The following is a 21467-nucleotide window of genomic DNA, read 5'->3' as shown; positions in this document are numbered from 1 at the left end:
ATGATTATATAAATACACCGAAGGTTTCTCTTATTTAGATGCTTTTAGGTGTGACCTTCTATTGAGGGAAAGCTATAGGTGTTGTCTTCTCAGGGTCCCTGGGCAAAGCCAGGATCAGACAGATGGAACAGCGATTCATTGGATTGGCCAGCGGCTCTAGAACCTTCTTCAGAGTATACAGTGCCTATTCATAGCAAAATAACAAAACCCAGAGCAGAAGAGACCAAGGAAAGATATGATTAGTGACACAAAGGTACAACATGCAAACCATTAGCAAGTTTAAATTGACTGGGAGAGTAGAATGGATGGATGGGTGGCTAAGTGGCTGGATGGCTGGATGGAGTGAGATGTAGAGAGAAAATTGGCTCAACTGCCAGTCTGCTAAACAGGGTGGGCTTCAGAACACTTCTGTTGTGCACTCCATAGCACACACTTGGAGGATTTGCATGCTAGCTTAAGGATGCCATGCCCAACTAGATCCAGACCCCATTCACTTAACATTTTTTGTGCAACATCTTATTTTATTCAACGCACATTTAGTTAGCTTATTATATGTGCCAGGTACCATGCTAAACCCTGGGTAAACTAATTTCAGCAAAGAGGCTAACATTAACTCTGCCATCCTGGTGTTCATTGTTTGGGGTAGGCCGGAGCAGAGCAGGAGGACAAGCATTACACAGATAAATATGTCAATAATTAATTCTAAGTGGTGAGTGCTATGCAGAAATAAAGGTGCTAAGAGCAAATGTAATGGGGGGGGTGCTAATCTGGTCTGGAGATCATGAAAGGCTTCTCTGAAGTAGTGACATTCAAGCTAGGCTCTAAATGATGGGTAGGAATTAGACGTGAGGGTTCAACAGGTACAGGTGGCCCAGAGCTGGTGAGCCCTGCAGGGATCACCTGCGGTCATGCATCTCTGTCAGTGCCATTGACAGAAGGTAAACCCGGGAACTCCACAGACTTATTTAATCAACAAAGACATTGAGCATTTTGCAAGGCTGACAATAGCAGGCAGTCTTTATTTTGCTCATGCTTTTCAAAGGCATTGTTTGACCTTCCTCATATTACCTATGTGCACGTGCTCCCCCACACATCTGCTATGTGATTTTTAGTAAAGATCCTCTTGACTGAGAAACACTAGAAGGAATGTAAATACATGTAATGAACTTCCATTAAAGCTGTACAAACAAAAAGGAATTCAAAAGCACATTTGAGACTTGTCACAAAACTGGGGCCCTATCAATTTATTGTCAGATACTAAATCTCTGAGCATATGTGAAATTTCATAATTGCCCTCATTAGTTTTGAACATAGTCACTTATCCCACATAGACGAAGATATGCTTACAGCCAACTGGCAGTTCCCTACTTGGGAGTTACCAATTTGGTGACCTATCTGTAATCAAGCTGTGTTCCTGGAGCTATTCCAGAGCCATCTCCAATCTCTCTCAGTTGTTACCTACTCAAAGAATATAAATTTATTTTAATATCAGTAAAATTACAATAGAAAAATGTGTTGCCAAGTAAAATCTTCCTAATTGGATCTAATTGTGGGAAAGCTGATATGTAATCATCAAACAATTTATTACAGAATATTTCCAAAAGTTATACTTAATACATTCAAGAGCACCGGTTATTATATAGCTCGTGCCGTCTGTGCTCTACCAGTAGGTCACTATTTGGAGCAAAGGCATGTCAGTTAGTACGTCATTAACCTGGAATAACTCAGGAAATGTGCCTTACTAGGTTGAAAGCATTCTGATCTCCACCTTGCGAGTCCTCATTTTATAAGGTTATAGGAAGATATCTATTTAATGCAGAAGTCACAATACTAAATTGTACAACTATGTAATATGGCTAAAATTTTTCCCCAGTTTCCATTCTAATCAAGTGCATGGACACCTGCACAAAACTCCAACCTGTCTGTGTGGAGCAGAGGGAAGAGCAGGGGGCTCTTCTGTCTGGAGAACCAGAAGCCTTGTGTCACCCTGTGTCATCCTCCTCTCCTCCCAACTGCCTGTGCCTAGCAGCTCCTTCACACCAATCCCTTGTCAATCAGTGGTTTGCTCCTGCCTCTGAGTTCCCCTGTGGAGAAGGGAGATGGGAACTGACATTTCAAAAACACTAAAGCATGCCAAGAGGCTTTCTAGGGATCTTCTTTTCATTGTCTCATGTAATTCTTAAGGCAGTATAATTTCCCCTTTTACAGATGAGAAAAATAGGCTCAGAGACCTCAGTCCTGGGTACCCTTCTCTTCTCTGTGTACTCAGACATCTCCTCCAATCCGAAGGTCTAATTGCCATGTCATATGCCAGTGACTCTCAGATCTCTACCTTCAGCCCTGGCCTTCATCTTGGCAAATGCAAAGGATATTTCTTATTTGATCCCTCAGCAGCATTTGTCAGGGTTGCCCAAGGCCTCCTCCTTGGTTTCCATGGCACTGCACTCTCCTTTGCTTCCTGCCCCTCTCTTGTTGGGTCCTGTGCTGGCCCATTCTCATTTGAGCATTGGCATTCCTAGCACTCAGACACTTTCCTTCTATCCAGCTACACTCTCTCGGTGGTTGATCACGTCTAGTCTATAGGTCTTACAGACCATCTGCTACATGCTGATGACTTGTTCATTTTGAACTCTAGCCCTGATCTTTCCCCCTGAACTTCAGTCTTATATATATGGCCTACCTGTCTCTATCTATTGGGCATCTCGGACTTCACATATTCTACCCAAGACTCTAGAGCAGCCATGGGCAAACTACGGCCCACGGGCCGGATCCGGCCCGTTTGAAATGAATAAAACTAAAAAAAAAAAAAAAAAAAAAAAAAGACCGTACCCTTTTATGTAATGATGTTTTCTTTGAATTTATATGAGTTCACACAAACACTCCATCCATGCTTTTGTTCCGGCCCTCCGGTCCAGTTTAAGAACCCATTGTGGCCCTCGAGTCAAAAAGTTTGCCCACCCCTGCTCTAGATCTATGTTATCCAATAAGGTAGTGCCAGGTGGCTCCTTACATTAATAAAGCTCACCCATTTTTCAGAACTTCTTCCTCTCAGTCATTACTTAGATAGCTCTTCCTGTCATCCTGAGAGGCCCTCTTGGAGTCCATTCAAAGATTAAATAATTTTCAATGTTAGTTCTTCAGTTGCACTGGCCACATTTCAAGTGCACAATAGCCCCATGACTAGTGGCTACCATATCGATATTGCAGATAAAGAGCATGACCACCATTGCGGGAAGTTCTGGTGCTCACTGCTAGCCTAGTTGTTTTGAGCCCTCCAAACCTATTTTTCACCAGGGCTCCCTTTCAAATAATGTCATTGCCATCTACTTGTTACTCAAATCAAAAATCTAGGAGACAATCTTGATTCCTCTCCTTCCTGCATGCCCCATATCAGCATCATCTTGTCTACTGAATCTCCAATACATACCCTATGTCTGTCCATGTCTCTCTGACTCCAGTGTCCCAGGCTGAGCCACCATCCTCTGTCACCTGGATCACTGCAGTACCTCCTCAACAACCTGCCTGCTTCCACTCTTTCCTCAATAGCCATTCTGCACACAGCAGCCAGAGCAATCTCTAAAAACTGTAAGTCAGTCACCTGTCCTCTGCCTGAAAACCCTCCAATGATTTCATACCAAATGTAGAATAAATCCAGCCTATCTAAATCTTAGCTTCCATAATATCTTTATCCATGTGGGCTGTCATAACAAAGTATCATAAATCAGGGTGCTTATAAATAACTAAAATTTATCTTTCATTAGTTATGGAACCTGGAAGTCCCAGATCAGGGTGCGAGCATGATTGTATTCTGAGCTTCCTTCCAGGTTGTAGGCTGCCAACTTCTCATTGTATCCTCACATGGCAGAAATAGGGCAAGCTAGCTCTCTGGCCTCTTCCTATAAGGGCACTAATCACACTCATGAGGGCTCTACCCTTATTACCTGATTACCTACTAAGTCCCCACCACCCAATACCATCACATTGGGGGTTACATTTCAACATATGAATTTGGGGGAGACACAAACATTTAGTCCATAGCGTATGTCCCTGCTTGATCTGGGCCTTGCTTTCTGTCAACCATTCTACCCATTGTCCAGCAAACTCCAGTCATTCTGACCTTTTTGGTCCCCAAACACCCTAAGTTTTATGCTGTCCTTAGGACAAACTTGCTCATTTTCAGAACCTCTTCCCCCAAATTGTTACTTGGATAACTCTTTCCTGTCATTCTGAGAGGCCCCCCCTGGAGCCCATTCAAAGTAGCAGCACCAGGTACTCATCTCAGGTTTAAGTTCTCTGCACAGCATGCAGAACTCCTTGAGAGTTCCACATTTACCTATCTGTTTCTCTTCCTTCCCCACTGGAATATAAATCATAGATATTGGGGATTCTACTAGTATATGGATAATATATGTTTTGGCTTCTTGGAAAACAAAAAAAACTAAAAGTGATCAGTAATTATCTTTTTTTCCCTGGAATGTGAACAGGTGTTTTGACGTGGAAGAGATTAGCTGTTTTCTCTTGAAATCTTGATCATGTTAATCATTTCCTCACAAACCCTTTAGCCCTTTTCTTATGAGTAAAAATTTCCTTATTGGAGTCTTGGCAAGCAAGTTTCCCAAACAAAAGTAAAGGCTTTAGTTCTTTCTTATCCGTCATTTTGGCTATAACCACACTTTTCCTGGCCAGCCTAGAGGGGCAGCTGGCTGGGAACTGAAGGCTGTGGTTGGAAAGCAGGAAGAGAAGATGATTCTAAGGAATCACTGGGGCCTCACCCAAAGCAATGAAAGTTGTTGCCTTGGTGGATGGAAACCTATGCACACTGCAGAGCTAGCCAACATGGTTTTGTTGGAGTAAATTTGCTTTTCTGAGCACACCTAAGGGCGTCAGGAAGTCGGCAGGACTGAGAATATAAAAGCAGTGGGCCTCTAGGATGGCACTGCAGACCTTCATTGGAAGGCAGCATATACACCGTGGAAATGACCTTGTTCCTAGATGTCCCTCACCCCACACCCACATATATCAAAGGCAACACTCTCAGTAGCCTCTCTTTCAGAAATGGGTTACCATTAGATATCAAGTGGCTTAGAATTTACTATCATCTGATGCAGCCCATTCAGGCTCCACTGCTTGGTTTTCAGAATCCGAATCCTTCAGGATCTGACTTCACCAGTTGCATTTTCCAGATAAGTCTGGTTTCTTTGCTGCCTTATTTATTCCTGCTTTCAACTCTTCTCCCTGCCTGTCATATTCTCCCTCCTCATACCTATCTCACGGCCAACTTCCTTCAGGACGCAGCTGACATTTTTATGTAATCCAGCGAGGACTGTGCTGGACTCAGAGACACAAAGAAACTGAAGGCGCCTCCGTCAGGAAGCCTCCTCTAACCATTGCTTTCTCCCTTCTTCAGTGCCCTGTGGTCATCATCTGGGGTCACAGTTTGGAAAGTCAGTGGTCACTGTGGTCTATATTGTCAACCTGAGCTTCTTTGGTAGCCCCCAAATACAGACCAATACTGCATGCCAAGCAGGAAGCTTACAGAAAGAAGGTGCTCACTGATCTCTTTCATAGACTGAATTTCTCTAAAGAGAGTCAGTTCCCCAAAAACTCCTTTTATGATCATTCACATTTCTAGGCCTTACTTGTCATTGGGCTTTTCCCCACTTGACTAAATGCTTACTGCTTCACCTTTAAAACAGCCCATACTCCACCCTAGCTGGGTAGCTCAGTTGGTTAGCATGTCATCCCAATATGCCAAGGTTGCAGATTCAGTCCCCTGTCAGGGTAGATACAAGAATCAACCAATGAATGCATAAATAAATGGGACAACAAATTATGTTTCTCTCTCTCTCTCTCTCTCTCTCTCTCTCTCTCTCTCTCTCTCTCTCTCTCTCTCTCTCTCTCTCTCAGATCAATCCATCAGGCAGCTCATACTCACATTCTCCTGCCCTGTGCCCTGGGCCTCTTCTAGGTGTCCTTCTGTGGGCTTCCAAATCACTTTCACTTCCCCACTCCCGATGCTGGGCCCCTCTATTGTGTTTAACTTCTCTGTGTACCTTAGTAACCTCCGCCCCACTCCCCGGCTGTGGGCCTCTTGGAAACAGGGACAACATACTGTCTGGCCTGATAGAAGATTATTTGACTTGGCGAATTTAAAAAAAGCACAGTGCAAAAAAGGTTTCCCCCAACAAACCTCAAAACTATATTAGAAGAGAATGTACATTCAAAGGCACACTGCACAAACATGGAAGGTACTTGACGTTGCCCAGCGTGTTCGTTTGCTCAGACTGCCACAGCAAACTGCCACACAGTGGAGGACTTAAACAACAGAAATTTATTTTCTCACCTTTCTGGCAGCTGGAAATCCAAGATCAAGGTTTCAGCAGGTTTGGTTTCTCCTCAGGCCCCTCTCCTTGGCTTGTAGATGGCTGGCTGCCTTCTCACTGTCTTCACATGGTCTTTCCTCTGTGTGCGTGCATCCCTGGTGTCTCTCTCATAAAGACACTACTCATATTGGAGTCATATGACCTTATTTAACCTTAATTACCTCTTAAAGGCTCTATCTCCAAATATGTTATAATTTCAACATACGAAATTGGGGGGAGAATGCAATTCAGCTCCTAACACCCCAGATATTGAGAAGACAAAACAGCCAGAATCAAAGCATACTGGAACACAAGGAATTAAATTGATCTGGTCTATTAAAAGAAGAGGCATGTGTTTGTGTTTTGGAAATTTCTGAACAGATTGAGGCCTGGAAGATATTGTGAAACTGAATTCTAAGAATAAAGATATTTTTATTATTGAAGTAGGATTTATTGAAGGGGAAAAATATTGAAGGCAGAGGTTCCATGAAATAAAGCTTTAATCTTCCCAGAGTGGATGGGGAGTCCCCCCAGGAGCAGAGTGTACAGATGCCAAAGCCAAATGAAGTAGTGAGGATTAAGGGTAAGGGCCTGGGAGACAGGCAGGGCCACTGCCCTGCATGGGAGCGGGGAGATCCCAGGGCTGCCAAGCTGTGACTTGATTGAGGGAAAGACTGAGAAGATAGATTATTTCTCTCTATAGGCTGGGTAAAAAAATGTACATATCTGTCATCTGGGCCTTGAGGTTTCACATTGGAAAATGCTTTGCTTGTAACCACTCTTAATCACAACCTGCATATTTTAAGAGTACCTTCCCCTCAGGACTAAATAAATGTAAATAGGGGAGATAGTTCTTAGCAAACACACATTTATAACCAGCCTAGCTCTGGGGCACATTAAGACCACATTGCTTTTGTATTCATGTCACCCGGTTCTATTATTCTTTTGCTGCCTGGTTATGTGAGCCTTTGTGAATTTAAAGGCATGTTTGCTGTAACACTGCTTTTTTATTATCCCAGCATCACTGCTAATAATTCTCAGACTGTTCCATCTGAAATTAACAGCACAGTGCTGTACTCTTTGGCCCTATAGGGGAGCAAAACATTTTACTCAACCCATTTAGGGTCCTTGGTGGGGTCTGAAAATTAAGCTGACAGAGACATATTAACAGGAGAAAAGTATACACATTGCATTGAGTTTTTACATGTACTTGGGAGCCTTCACACGAGAATGAAGACCTGAAGAAGTGACTAGAGCAGGAAGCTTTATACCTTATAGACAGATAATACATTTGTGAAGAATTGAGAAGATAAAGGGATTTGGAGCAGGGGTAGTAACTGATGAAGAAATAACTAGGAAGATAATGGTGAGATAATAAGGTTTGTTTGCCAGTTTTTCTGGTTTTGTCTCTGGGCTGGTAAAAGTCTGTCTCTAATACAAAGGGAATTTATTTATTGCCTTTAGACAAGTGGTGGTGGGGGCGGGGAGCTTTCTCTGCTTCTTAATTTGTCTTTAGCTCAGAATAATTTTTATGTCAAAGAGGCATATTTTGGGGTGACATATGCTGGTTTCCTTCAGCCCTCATTTTATTTTATTATACCTAATTTCTAGAGAAATAGATTTTGGACCCCAGTTTTCATTATTAGCACAAGGACTATCTTGTAGTGAGTGTGTGGAGGATATTGTTATAAGACATAAAACATTTTAAGTTAAAATTGGCAGTAACTTTTAAAGTAAGAAGATGATATCTATCAAAATTAGATGGGGTAGTTCAAGTGCATATAAAGAACAAAATGGTTTGCAAAGGCAGGTTGTTCTAAATCAATGTCAAAGTTTGACTTGAGAAGAGTAGAGAATTTTTGAATCATGTCTTTGTCTTCTCCCTTAATCTATATATATTCTAATGCTTTGCATTTTTCTAAATTTAGGACTCCATGCACACAGGAAGCTTGCCATAGAAGGATTAGAGAGTAACCTGTCTTTCAGATCAGCAGCCCACCAACCATGGTCTCTAGGCCTAGAAATGAGACATGACCCTCACAAGTCCAAATTATTTCCTCATTAGTGATTCTGGGATTCTGGCTGCTCACAAGCAGTTTTGAAAATGAGTGGTTGTGTAGTTAGCTTAGGCTGCCTTAACAAAATACCAGAGGCTGGGTGCCTTAAACAATGGAAATGTACTTCTCACAGGTCTGGAGTCTGGGAATTTCAAGATTGAGGTGCTGGCAGATTTAGTTCCTGTTAAAGGCTCTCTCCCTGGCTTGCAAGCAACCGCCTTCTCACTGTGTCCTCACATAGTAGAGAGAGAGAGCAAGAGAGCACTGGTCACTCTTCCTCTTCTTATAAGGTCACTAATCCCATCATGGGGGCCCCACCCTCATGACTTAATCTAAACCTAATCACCCCCAAAGGCCCCCACCTCCAAATACCATCATTTCAGGAGTTAGGGCTTTAACACATGAATTTGTGGGGGGAGATAAACATTCAGGCCTTTGCAATGAATGCTTAAGGAGAGTTTGAAAAGCATAAAATGATTTGCAAATTTAAGGTATTTTTCTTAGTACTTGTTACATTTTTTATTGGCAAGTTTTTGTTGTTGTTGTTTTTTTTTTATTGGCAAGTTTTTAAACATTTCCCCAGTGCCTTGGTTTCTAAGGAAACCAGATTTTTTCTGAGCAATGTTCAGAAAAATAAAGATCTGGCGCAATTTGAAATTGAATAAGGGAAATAGCAAATGTGCAGAGAATTGGGACTCTGTGACAATACATACTACAGCAGTATTTTACATTTCAACTCTAAAGCTCCAATTCTTACTGTATTGCTACCCTATTGCAGTATGTAAATATTATTATTCAATAGAATATATTAACACCTTATAGATTACATAGCAAAAAAGGAAACTTTGAGAGAATGGGAAGCAGGAAAGATCAGTTTTGAGGGAAGGAGACGATCTGGCAGTGTGGGCCATGTAGTACTAAGGGTAGGGTGGGATGAGGAAAGGGTGAACTATCTTCCCTGAGGTCCTCCAGCAGCTTTCAGAGCAGAGGAGTGAGTAGCAGGCATACGAGTTGTAAGAAAGCACTGGAACACTCATATGCCATGCCATTATTGGAGGGTGGGCTGATGTTAGAGAATGAGGAGGGGCACAGTCTAAACAGACTTTCCTCCTTCATAGCTAATGCTGCCTTGATTGGCATCAACCATGCACAGCAGCTGGCATAGAATGTTGAATGAATAGTCAAATAAGTGATTAAGTCAAGTGAATCTACCCACTCACCCTGCCCCTGGTAGCAGTACATCTCCTGCCCTACATCCTCAAGCTCTGCAGAGTTTCAGACATTGAAACTCATTGGAAGAAGGTTCTAGAAAAAAAAGAAGACTGGCGAGAACGTGGTGTCAGTTGCCAGGAGGGGACATTTTGGGATTTTGGTTTACCTAAGGAGGGATTGTTTAAACAATACAATCACCAAAATGTAGTTTCTCCCCAGTTGTTTCAATTTCTTTTCACTCTTTCAAATGCTTTTTATTTCTCCTGAGCATCTTCCCTTTCTTATCTAGATTGCTTAGTTTGCTTTGGAAACAAGACATTATCCAAGTACAACATCTCTTGGAATGACCCTAGATAACACGTAGGCCTTTACAACTGCAATTGTGTTTAGGTATCTGTGGTTTAGTTATTGCACATTAATTGCCATGACTTGCAGGAAATGAATCATAGCCTTGAGTGTTTGTGAATGTGTGTGTGGTGTGGCCAGAGCATGCTTTAACTCCATTGAAGCTGTAGAAGTTATTTATGAAACAATATTTATGCCCTTAATATTTCAAGTAAATCTTTTTCATTTTGAATTTGGGAAATTTGTTTCTTTTTTATAGAAAAAATAGTGTTAATATATCTCTTGAGGCTAATTTCTAAGATGGCTTAATTATTTGAAAGAAGTACTATTTTCTTAGTGAAGTATATATTCTAAGACCTGGAAGGCTAAGGTGTTAGTTGAGTTATTTCTATTCAGAATTGTATAGTTCTGTTATTTTGTTAAACTCAGAGTAGCATCAAATATCAAAATGAAAGGGTCTATGGAAATTGTTAACCAGGCTTTTTGACCTTTTTCAAAAAGCTCTTTCTTTGTCTAGGCCCCTCTTTTTTTTAATGGATAGTTTTTATTGTTGACAGTATTAGAGATGTCTCCTGTTTACCCCTCTTTGCCCCCATTCTCCCAGCCCCTACCCACTCCCCCAGATCTGTAATAATATGAAAAATATATTTAGTGCAATCTGAAATTCAAAGCAAATTAACATAAAATATTATCACCACAGGCGGTGTGGTGGGGGACAAAGCAAAGCAATGTAATAGAGTATAATTTTCCCCCCTTTTTTTTGTAAATCACATGTGGCTTTCAGGCTCTGATACCAGCCTCCGAGAACATCCCCCTAATCTCTGTTGGAAATAGTTGCCTAGATTAACACTCTCATTTTACAGATAAAAACACTGAAGTTTAAAGACTCAAGGAATGCTCACACACTCAGCATATTAGGAGTATAACTCAGTCAAAAGCCCAGACATCCTGCTGGCTGCTCCGTGCTTTGCCCACAGCACCCCTCACCTGGGTCCTTTAAGGATACTGTCTATGTGAGGGAGACATCTTTGCCAGCATCATCTCCCTGTATCTGATGATGCTGACATTTCTGAAGGTTATCCTGACTTTACATTGTCACAGCAGCAAGGAGGCAGAGGCCAGGAGAGACCTGCCAAGCCTGGCCAAGTCTGTGGGTCCTGGCTTATTTTTATTTCCTTTATTTCACTCTGGACATTTGTACCACCATAACATAGAAACACTTCCTTAGTAGAGCTACTGGGGAATAGAGGAGACAAAAATCTCTAACTCTGAAAATGGATTCATTTATGAAATAAAATTTGGGTCTTTTGCCATGTTGAAAGCCTTTACTCATGGTTGTCCTTGAATAATTCAACAGCTCCTCTCAAACTTCTCATTTGTTCTTTCTTTTTTTTTTTTTTAACAGTGTGTCCGGTGGAGAGTTGTTTGATCGAATAGTGGAGAAGGGATTTTACACAGAGAAAGATGCTAGCACTCTGATCCGCCAGGTCTTGGATGCTGTCTACTATCTCCATAGAATGGGCATCGTCCACAGGGACCTCAAGGTGAGGCCATCGCTTAGCAACATCCTTCAGCTGCTCTCCAACTCATAATGCACCTGTCCAAGAGGATTGGTTCCAGAGGAGGGATGGGGTTGCCTTGATGTAGATATGGGTGGAATAATGGTGGGAATTTGTGTACTGTTAGTCATCTGGGCCTTTGTGACTCAGAAGTAGCTTGAAGGAGGATGAAGATGAGTGGGGCTGGCCATTGCCTGGGAGATTTTATAGTCATGCTGCCAAAGGGCAACCAAGAGGTACATTACAAATTGATTGAAGTCTATCTAAAAGGTAATTTTGCCCTAACCGGTTTGGTTCAGTGGATAGAGTGTCGGCCTGTGGACTGAAGGGTCCCAGGTTCAATTCCGGTCAAGGGCATGTACCTTGGTTGCAGGCACATCCCCAGTAGGGGGTGTGCAGGAGGCAGCTGATCGATGTTTCTCTCTCATCGATGTTTCTAACTCTATCCCTCTCCCTTCCTCTCTGTAAAAAATCAATAAAATATATATATTTTTAAAAAAAGGTAATTTGTTTAAGATGTATAGGACACAAAGACCCTTCTTCCAGTGAAGTTCTCCAGTCTTCTCCTTATTGCATCTCTGTTTCAGTACAATACGCTATATGGGGGGGGGGAAAAAAAAAAGGAGAGAATGAGTAGAGGGTAAGAGATGAAAGAGAAGGGAAATGGAAGGTTATCAGGAAAGATAGCGATTACAGCCTCTACAATGTCCTGGGTTCTTTTCTTATCTTTTCCTTGTGGGGCTTTGGCATCCTTGCCCTTCACTCAATAGCACTGAAGGATCTGGGCCATACTTGGGCACCTTGGAAATACATTCCTCCCCAGGTCTGTGTCAATACCAAAGGGCAGATAGCGAACATATCATTTTGAGGAACAGTGCAGTCAGCATTGTTGACCCAAGGCTGTAATGTGGCTTCATCTATAGCAGCTCCAGGTCTAACCCCAGCGCTCACTGCACCCTTCCAGGTAGAAATTCTACCTCAGCACGCATACCCACCACTCATATCATAAACACAGGGATTATATTGCACTGAAGCCATATACACAGCTATTAGAAATCTAAACCAATTTAAAGAATAAATTCTAAGCAGGAGTGAAAATGGAATTTCAATATCTCCCATTATCTGGTACCAAGAGTCAAGGTATAGAATGGTGTAGCTTTTCCTTTCATAAGCACTCACTGTGAAGTTTTCTCTTCTTCTTTCCATGTTATCATTTTCCATTGAGTAGGCTAATGGCTCCCAAATGTCAATCTGTATCAGAATCATCTAGAGCAGTGGTTCTCAACCTTCTGGCCCTTTAAATACAGTTCCTCATTTTGTGACCCAACCATAAAATTATTTTCGTTGCTACTTCATAATTGTAATGTTGCTACTGTTATGAATCGTAATGTAAATATCTGATATGCAGGATGGTCTTAGGCGACCCCTGTGAAAGGGTCATTCGACCGCCAAAGGGGTCGCGACCCACAGGTTGAGAACCGCTGATCTAGAGGGCTTGGAAAAACACAGATTGTTGGCCCCACTCCAGACGTTCTGACTCTGTAGGTTTGCAGTGGGGCCGGAGAACTTGCATTTATAAGGAGAGTCTGGGTGATGATGATGTTGGCTTGAGAACTCCTCTTGGAAAACTGCTGGGTGAGAGTATTTGGAAATGTCAAGTCCTTACCTTTCACCCTTTGCAGGCTTCTTCTTTTTGTTTTTGTTTGTTTGTTTGTTTGTTTGTTTGGTATTTGGTTAATTCTCACCTGAGGATATTTTTTCCATTTTTTTTTTTTTTTAGAGGGAGAGGAAGGAAGGAAGGGAGGGAGGGAGGGAGGAAGAGGAGAGAGAGAGAGAGAGAGAGAGAGAGAGAGAGAGAGAGAGAGAGAGAGAGAGAAACATACATCAGTGTGAGAGAGACACATCAATTGGTTGCCTCTTGCAAGCACCCTGACCAGAGCCAGGGATCGACCCTGCAACCCAGGTACGTACCCCTGATGGGGAATTAAGCCTGAGACCCTTCTAACCACTGACCCACTAGCCAGGGCCTTTGCAGGCTCCTTGGCAGGTGAAATGGGCTCTGAGCACAATGAGCTAATCTCAGGACCTGGAGATCCTTGAGGGCTAAGTAAGGGCTATATAGAGAAGATGATTTAGCTGGCACTTCTATGCCAGTCAGCAGTGCTTCCTCTGCTCTCTATGCGCTCACCAAACACAGAATCTATGCTTCCAGTACACAGCAGGCAGCCATCTCTGAACAAGTTAGTGTGGCGACTACGAAGATGTGATGTGATGGGCTGGTTGTCTATACTTATTAGAAATAATTTCTAAGCAGGAAAGGCATTTCCCAGAGGGGCAGTGTTTATTTCCCCCATAGAAAGGCAGATTGGCTGCATGGGAGATATCATTTTTCACTCCCCACATAACTCTTTTGGTAAAACACTTGCAGCTTCCAGCCCGTGGAGCTTTAAGATCACCCACCAGGCTTATAATTGTGGAAGGAACATTGCCATTTTAGGGCCTTTTTGTGATCTCTTTTCAACAACACGAAGGAATTTGATCTATGTGGAGGAAGTTAATGTTAAATTTTCATAAACATCTGAGAAAATTAAAACAAGCTATATTATTTAGGCTACAGCAATGGAGAAGATGATCAAGTTAATTTAAAACTAAGGCACAGCCCCGGCTAGGTGGCTCGGTTGGTTGGAGCATAATCCTGTACACCAAAAGATTGCAGGTTCCATCCCCAGTCAGGGCACATATGGGAGGCAACCGATCAATGTTTCTCACATCGATGTTTCTCTCACCCCCTTCCTCTCTCTCTCAAAACAACAACAACAAAACAACAACAAATAAACAAACAAAACAACATCCTCAGATGATGATTAAAAAAAAAAAAAACAACTAAAAAGAAAAAATGACTAAGGTATATTCTGGGATACTTTCCCACCCCACATTTAAATATGCTTTCTTCTTCCTCCAGAAAGGTATTGTTGTATCTTCTTGCCCCAGAACACTACTAGATACAATCAGTTGTTCTTTTTTCAAAATAAGAGACTGAGACAGGAAATGCCCACTACTGCCTCCTCAGATTAGGGTAGGGCTTCTCAGCCCTGCACTAGTGACACAGGGACCTGGTTCATTCCTTGTGGTGGGGCTGTCCTGTGCATTGTAGGATGTGTAGCAGCACCCTCGGCCTCTACCAACCAGATGCCAGTACCACTCCTAGAGTTGTGACAACCAAAAATGCCTCTAAGCATTGCCAACTGTCCCCTAGGGTGCACAGTTGGCCCCAGTTGAGAATCATCATATTGAATTAGGAAGATGGTTGATTATGTGTAACATTAACTTTACAGGAAGTGTTGACCCAGATATTTTAATAGCTTGTCATGTGAATATTAAAGGGTTGGTTGACCTTCCAACTCAGGTATTGGCCACCAATTGTCTTGCAAAGATGCTATAAAATTTAGTAAGCTAATTTTTCAGGTGAGTCCTGAGCCTCCTAGGACCCCAGGAAAAATTGAGAGATCTCCCCATCTACCATAACTCTCTCCGACAGCCCGCCTAATGCCCTTGGGGGCCTCCATCCAGGTTATCCCTGAAGTCTGTCCTCTCTCCCACTTTCTTCCCTGTCCCCCCAACAAAAAGTCCTATTGTCTTTACTAGTCTTGAGCCAATTAAGGTATTGATCTTAACTGTGAATGACCAGTCCATTGAATCCTTCTTAGGGATAATTGTCCTTTGAAAGAGCACTTCGAAGTGGATCTTCTGTAGGAGGAATGTTTAAGAAGGATTTTGGGCCCTTTGGTGATCTCCTGCCTGGACGAAGCCTTGTTCAGGAGCTCACTGACTTTACAGCTGTACAAGTGCTGGGACAAGAAAGATTGTAACTTGGGAACTTAAAAGCAGAAAGCTGCTCTCTGCACCCTTGCTGTTCATCAAAGGGTAACCCCTAAGCATTCAGAGAGAACATGAAGAACCACATGCACTTTTGATTAGATCATTGCCCCTACTTTCTAAGCATTATTCTTATTTTGACTATTTATTAGCCCACTTTATTCTCTTTTAAAATGCATCTCAAAATCATACACTGATTTTCTTCTGATCTCATCTTTATCCACAGAATTAATGTTGCAGTGACTGTTCAATGCCATTTCTTTTTATGTTATCATTTTGGGTAAAGTATAGAGGGAAAAAATTGGGGTTCTGTTAAAGAAAAACAAGTGTTCTGACCCTTGTTAAATGGTAAGGAAGATTTTATTCAAGACTGGTGCAAGAGGGTGTTCCAGTATCAAAATAGGGGAAAGAATCCAACTAAACTCCAAATTCAGCAAGGGAGGTGAGGGTAGGAGGGTGATACTTATGTGCTCAAGCAGAATGAGGGGTCATGGATGGACAGTTACTAAGAGGAGACATCAAGGGTAAGGGGATCCTTGCTAAAAACAGGACAAACACACACTGACAGACAAAGGAGACTCACCAAACTTGAGTGGACACCCCTGAGCCTTCTTTTTGACTAGGTCCTGACCTTGGTTTTACCTTGAGTCCATTGGCTCTGCCCACTTAGTTCAGTCTTAGTGAGAATCCGGACGATTTAGCAGAAATCCCCACCCTTCATATCTGATCAGACGCCTTGTTCCCTGCCCTCCATATCCAGCCATCCTGCAGCCAGAGTCCCCCTTATCCCTGATGTTGCCTCTTAGCCACTTTTTTGTCCACTGACCCCTACCCTGTCCTTTGGCTATAAATCTCCACTTGTCCTTATTGTATTCAGAGTTGAGGTCAGTCCCTCTCCCCTACTGCAAACCCCACTGCAGTAATCCTCCTGAGCAGTCTTCCTAACCATCGTTAACAGGTGTCTGAATAATATTTTTAATAACATCAAAGGGTGGGGATGAAGAACTTGACCAGATATCAAGAGTGAGGGATTCCCTCTGAACTGACTTAGCAGGATTCTGGCAAAGACTGGGCTAAGAAGGCTCAGACGAGCCTGACTAAGGTTTGGTCAAGAAAAGAGTCTTGGTCAGTTCTCACAATTTCTCTACAGCAGCAATTGCACCTCAGAATCCCCCTCCCCTAAAGGAATTCTAAAATCCAGAGGCCTGTGCCAACCTCACATCCACCGAAGAACAGTATCCCCAGCCATTTAGTACCCTCTCCGCTGATCCTGCTGCACAACTAGGCTGAGAACCACTTTTTTAAATTAGTCAAGTCATTCTACAAAAGAGTAGTTCCTAAAATGCAATACTTAGGAACCAAATATTCACCACAAGCCACTGACAAGAGAAAATATTGCCTCACTCTTGGGGTTGGGAGGAAACCCAGATCCGAAATGGTATGTATGGGCAAGTGAGTTCCTCAGTGCAGACTCTTCTGCTGCATTCCCTTAAGGTTTGGTACAAATGAGGGACATGATTATGTTTCAGTTGGTATAGTTTCAGAGTTTTCTGGGTGGGGGGACATAACTGTATGACAGCAAAGATGTCAGTCCTTGACATTATCTCCCTCAGTGACAACATCATTAATTGAACAACTTTTCCAAAATGGACAAGAAAAAAGTGAGCGCCCCTGTGTTCAGGTCTCAACCTGGCAGTGCAGGAACCGTTCTGAGGCTGACACACCTCCCTCACTCTCCACAAGTCCTGCCCCCGTTCTTTGTCAGGAACCCCGAGATCCCTGGATTTTACTTAAAATGCTATGCAAATGAGGCTTCATTGTCTCCCCCTTGCAACTCCTGTTGTACAGCAAGGCAAACAGCAGCTCAGGGTACTTAAGGACACATGGCTGGAAAGTGCTGGGTCTTCCAACTCCCATTCATTCCCTGGTGACATCCCTCTGCTGGCCAGGGAGCAGAGCAAGCAGGTGTCAGCTGGCTCAGGAAAGGGGAAAGTGAGCACATCTGCTAGAACTATGGGATGGGCAGTGGGCAGGCATTGCTGAGGGCAGGGGGAGCGACCCTTGGGTTAGAGAAGGGTTGCTAACAAGGGTCTGGTGAAAGAACAAAATAGCACCTGCAAAAGTGATTTTATTTCTGGGTCTCCCTTTCTCCTAACCCAGGAGAGGAACCGAAAAGTCTGAGATCCCCAGCGTCCTAGTGCTAATCTAAAAATAGAGGGAGAGGCAACGTGTATTTATTTGAGACCAATGAGAATATTTGTATTTGGGTATCGTTAATCCAGGCAGAAGCCCAGATCATGTTCTGATTGGGAGACAAAGGCTAGGGAAGGGGAACAACTCTATCAGTAGAGGGAAGGTGTTTCTGTTGGTGCAGGTAACATAACTTAGGGATGTTCATTCTCAATAATGTTTTTAATTTTCAGTCCATTAGTCATAAGAACTGCTTTCATGTTGTCATTGTATACAGTGCTTTTGGGAAACAACATTTCCCTCGGCCCAGTCCAGGGGTTATTTTGCCCTGTTGGTACCATTAAAGGTCTGAGGCATCGGCCTTGCAGGGCAGTCCCTCTGGCATGGCAGCTCTGCCTACCTTACTGTTTTCACTGGATTGCCTCCAAATGGGGTTAATTTTTTTAAGTAGGGAAAATATTAATAATGGGACAGGGACTAACATTTATTGAAAAGCAGTAAATGCCCTCTCCAGTGCTTCATTAAAGACCACTTTTCTTAATGCATTCACTACATCTAAAGGTCAAGTATATTTTTGAATAGTGAATAGATTTTTGTGGTTTGGTGAGTCCACAATTAACCAGCTCTAAACACAGTTTGTAAATACTTTTCTTATTTTCTTTTTAGCCTGAAAATCTCTTGTACTACAGTCAAGATGAGGAGTCCAAAATAATGATCAGTGACTTTGGATTGTCCAAGATGGAGGGCAAAGGAGACGTGATGTCCACGGCCTGTGGGACCCCCGGCTACGTTGGTGAGGACAGTGTGTGTGTGTCCCTGCGTGTCCCCCTCACCAGTCTTCTTAAGCATTTGAGGCTGGCACATGATCACAACTGCCTGCATTCCCCTGGAGGGAAGAATAAAAAGAGGGAGACACTGGAAGGAGCTGGAAGGGAAGGGATTCCACTCGAAACCTTTTAAGAGTTGGGGAGAAATCCTGTTTGATTTGGGTGAGGGCCTGACTGGAGGTCAGGACTTGATTTGGATGAATTCCCAGATTCTAATACCAGAAAAGTTCATGTGTTTATGTTTTCAAATGCTTTACAGTGAGAGGCTGAGATAACAATAAGGTGCAGACACAAATAAAACATTTAAAATGTTGAGTTAGAAGCAGCTGGAAGCCAAATGTCGATTGGAGGACTCTGGTTGGAACCTTAGAGAAGTCACTCTCATGAATTAGCCAGTCTTGATCTGCACTGGAGAAACAAAGAATGAACGTTTTCCTTAAAATGAGAAGCCCAGGTTTTTTTGTACTAAACATGGGGATGCCGAGGAGGCTACTGACAGATAGGAACACACGGACCCTGAGATTCACCTTCTGTCTTCTGGGACCTGGAGAAAAGCCATTGGAACTCTTAGTGAAGTTTTTGAGACTTTCATTTACAGGAATATATTCATTCATTTAGCAAATGTACATTAAAGTGCCTGCTATGTATCAGATGCTATTCTAGGCACTAGGGTGATGGCAGAATGAGCCTGTCTTCCTGCAGCTTACATTGTAGTTGGGAGTAACACACAGTAAACAAAGAAACAAACAAATGAACAGGGTTGTTTCAGATTGTGGTAAGTACTATGAATAAAAGAAAATAAAACAGGGGCAAGTGATAGAGTAATAAGGGTGCAGAATGATTGGAACTGGGTTCAGGGGAAAGGGAGGAGACTTGGGCAGCCAGCCATGGGAATTTAGGGGACATAACATTCCAGGTAGAGGCATCAATGCGTGCAGTAGCCCTAGGTGGGAAAAAGCCCAGGGAGAGCGTACAGGCTAGAATGTCTGAGAATACTTAGAGCTGAGGTTGGAAAAGACTTTTAGAAAACGGAGATTACGGCTGAATTTTCATCATGCAAACCATGATGGTCTTTCTTAATGAAAACAGGAAGCCTGCCCCAGAAGAGAGGAGGGAATATTACACAACCAACATCATTCCTGTTTGTCTTTGGTAGCAACACACAGTCTTCCTCAGAAGGCTGAGGAAAACAGGCCTCACTGTGGGCCTGGGGGCCTAGAGCTTGTGGGAAACTCCAGGGCCCAGCCTTATAGTATTTGCATAGCTGTTGCATTTTTAAGGGAACTCACCCGAGAGGAGAGAAGAGCAGGCTGAGGGAATAACTTCCGAGACAAGGAGGTTTAGAAGGAAGGGATAAAGGTGGTGGGAATGTGGCAGGGGATGAGAAGGTGTGCTCAGTGCTGCTTGGCTCTTGACTGTTGCAGGTGGAGGTTGTGTCCCTGGGTTGTGTGTATGCACTAGACAGAGAATAGATAGTTCTGATCCTATGTAAGAGGCCAGCACGGGCCTTGATGGAGATAATGGCATAGTGAGCCATCTCCGTTCTAGGAGAATAAAATGATCGGTGTAGGAATAGGCTGGGCCCCGTCGGGGACTCTGGAAGCTGTGGCTGTGTCACATGTGCAAATGCATGTGTATGCCTGGGTGGGGCGGTGGGCAGAAACGTGAGCATGTGTGGTGTGCGTGTGGAATTCCTCCAGCTCAGTCCAAGCCAGCAGGCAAAGTAGTAAATCAAAACAAATGGACAAGCTTATTCTCATTTCTCTGAGAAGATGGGGAGGAAGAAAGCCTGTTCCGACCACAGACATTAGAAAATGAGAAGGTCTATGAGCTCATGGTGTCCAGGGCCCCTGCCAGGTGGCTCTGCTTCCTCAGCAGGCTGGTGCCCAGGCACTCTGAGCTAAGAAGCTGCAGAAGGTGTGGTGGCTGCCCAGTGTCCCCATTTGGGAAGTCGTCTCTGGGGCTATGATTTCATGTTCTGACAAAGAATGTCCATATTTACATATGCATCAGGCTGCTCTCATATTTGGCTCTGATGTTGGAAAGCGTTAGCACTTTCTAAATTGGTTTTGCTTCTTCGCGTCTTGGCAGAGCCCACAGAGGGCAGTTTCTCTGGGTCTCTAAGTGACCGCCATTGTCTGGCCTGGTTCTGTTTAGATGTCAGACAGACACTGATGAGTCTGGGAACTGGGAACAGTGTTTAGATGTGGCCCTTATTCCTACTACCCTAACTGGAGGCAAGGGGAGTCCTTGGTAATCCTCTTATCAGATATCAAGTTCTCTGTGAGTGGGCAGGGGAAGAGGAGAATTGTGGGAATATAGCAATTCTGTTTCTTCATGTTTAAGCACTGAGACTCCTGGAAGACCTTTTAGAGCAAGGACATGGACACATAGGGAGGCTCCTGTCTATGTAGACATACCTCGGGCAGTAGTGTGTTTCGTCCCCTGCAGTCTACATGGCAAACGCCTATGCAAAGCCCTGATTACATGTGACCTCCTTGTGATTGCTTTCCCAACACTCATCCTCTCCTTTGTCATCCCAGTTCTTTTCCTAACTCTTTCTCATCATGGCTCTGATTACACTGCCTCAGGGTCCATTTTCATTTGTGTCTCTCCCCACCATGCTGTGGGTTTTTCTAGAGCAGGGACTGTGTCTTACTCATCTTGGCAGAGATGCTTGTTGACTGACTAAAAACCCCAAGGTTCTGAAAATCAGCATTTTTTCCCTTTCTCTCCTCCCTTTGTATTCATTCAGCCTGCATTTATTGAATTCCTATTATGCACCCTGCACAGTGGTTTGGTGTTAGGAATACAAATATGAATAAGACATATTTGTTCACAGTCAGTATTACTGTGAGAGACAGAGGGCAACCAGGTACATTGAATAATGTATGGTAAGCACTACATTATTCAACCATTCAAGAATTATTTATTTAGTGCCTACCATCTGTTCTAGGCTCTGAGGATACATCAGTAGAAAGAAAACAAACAGATAAAGGTCCCACCCTCATGGCACTTACATTTGAGTGGGAGGGAGAC

At 43.2% G+C, this 21467-nt stretch overlaps 1 protein-coding gene across 3 annotated transcripts in view; it reads left to right on the top strand.

Moving 5' to 3' along the window:
• The window catches only part of CAMK1D (calcium/calmodulin dependent protein kinase ID), a 385556-nt gene that overhangs the window by 322145 nt on the left and 41944 nt on the right, over positions 1-21467 (top strand). For all 3 annotated transcript variants that reach the window (XM_081087393.1, XM_081087395.1, XM_081087394.1), the window contains exons 4-5: positions 11382-11520; positions 18268-18394. In XM_081087393.1, coding sequence (XP_080943519.1) covers positions 11382-11520; positions 18268-18394 — 266 coding nt within the window. The remainder of the gene's footprint in view (positions 1-11381; positions 11521-18267; positions 18395-21467) is intronic.

Source organism: Myotis nattereri (genome assembly GCF_964212035.1).
Source record: "Myotis nattereri genome assembly, chromosome: 1".
Taxonomy (NCBI): domain Eukaryota; kingdom Metazoa; phylum Chordata; class Mammalia; order Chiroptera; family Vespertilionidae; genus Myotis; species Myotis nattereri.
This window is presented reverse-complemented; position numbering and strand designations above follow the sequence as displayed.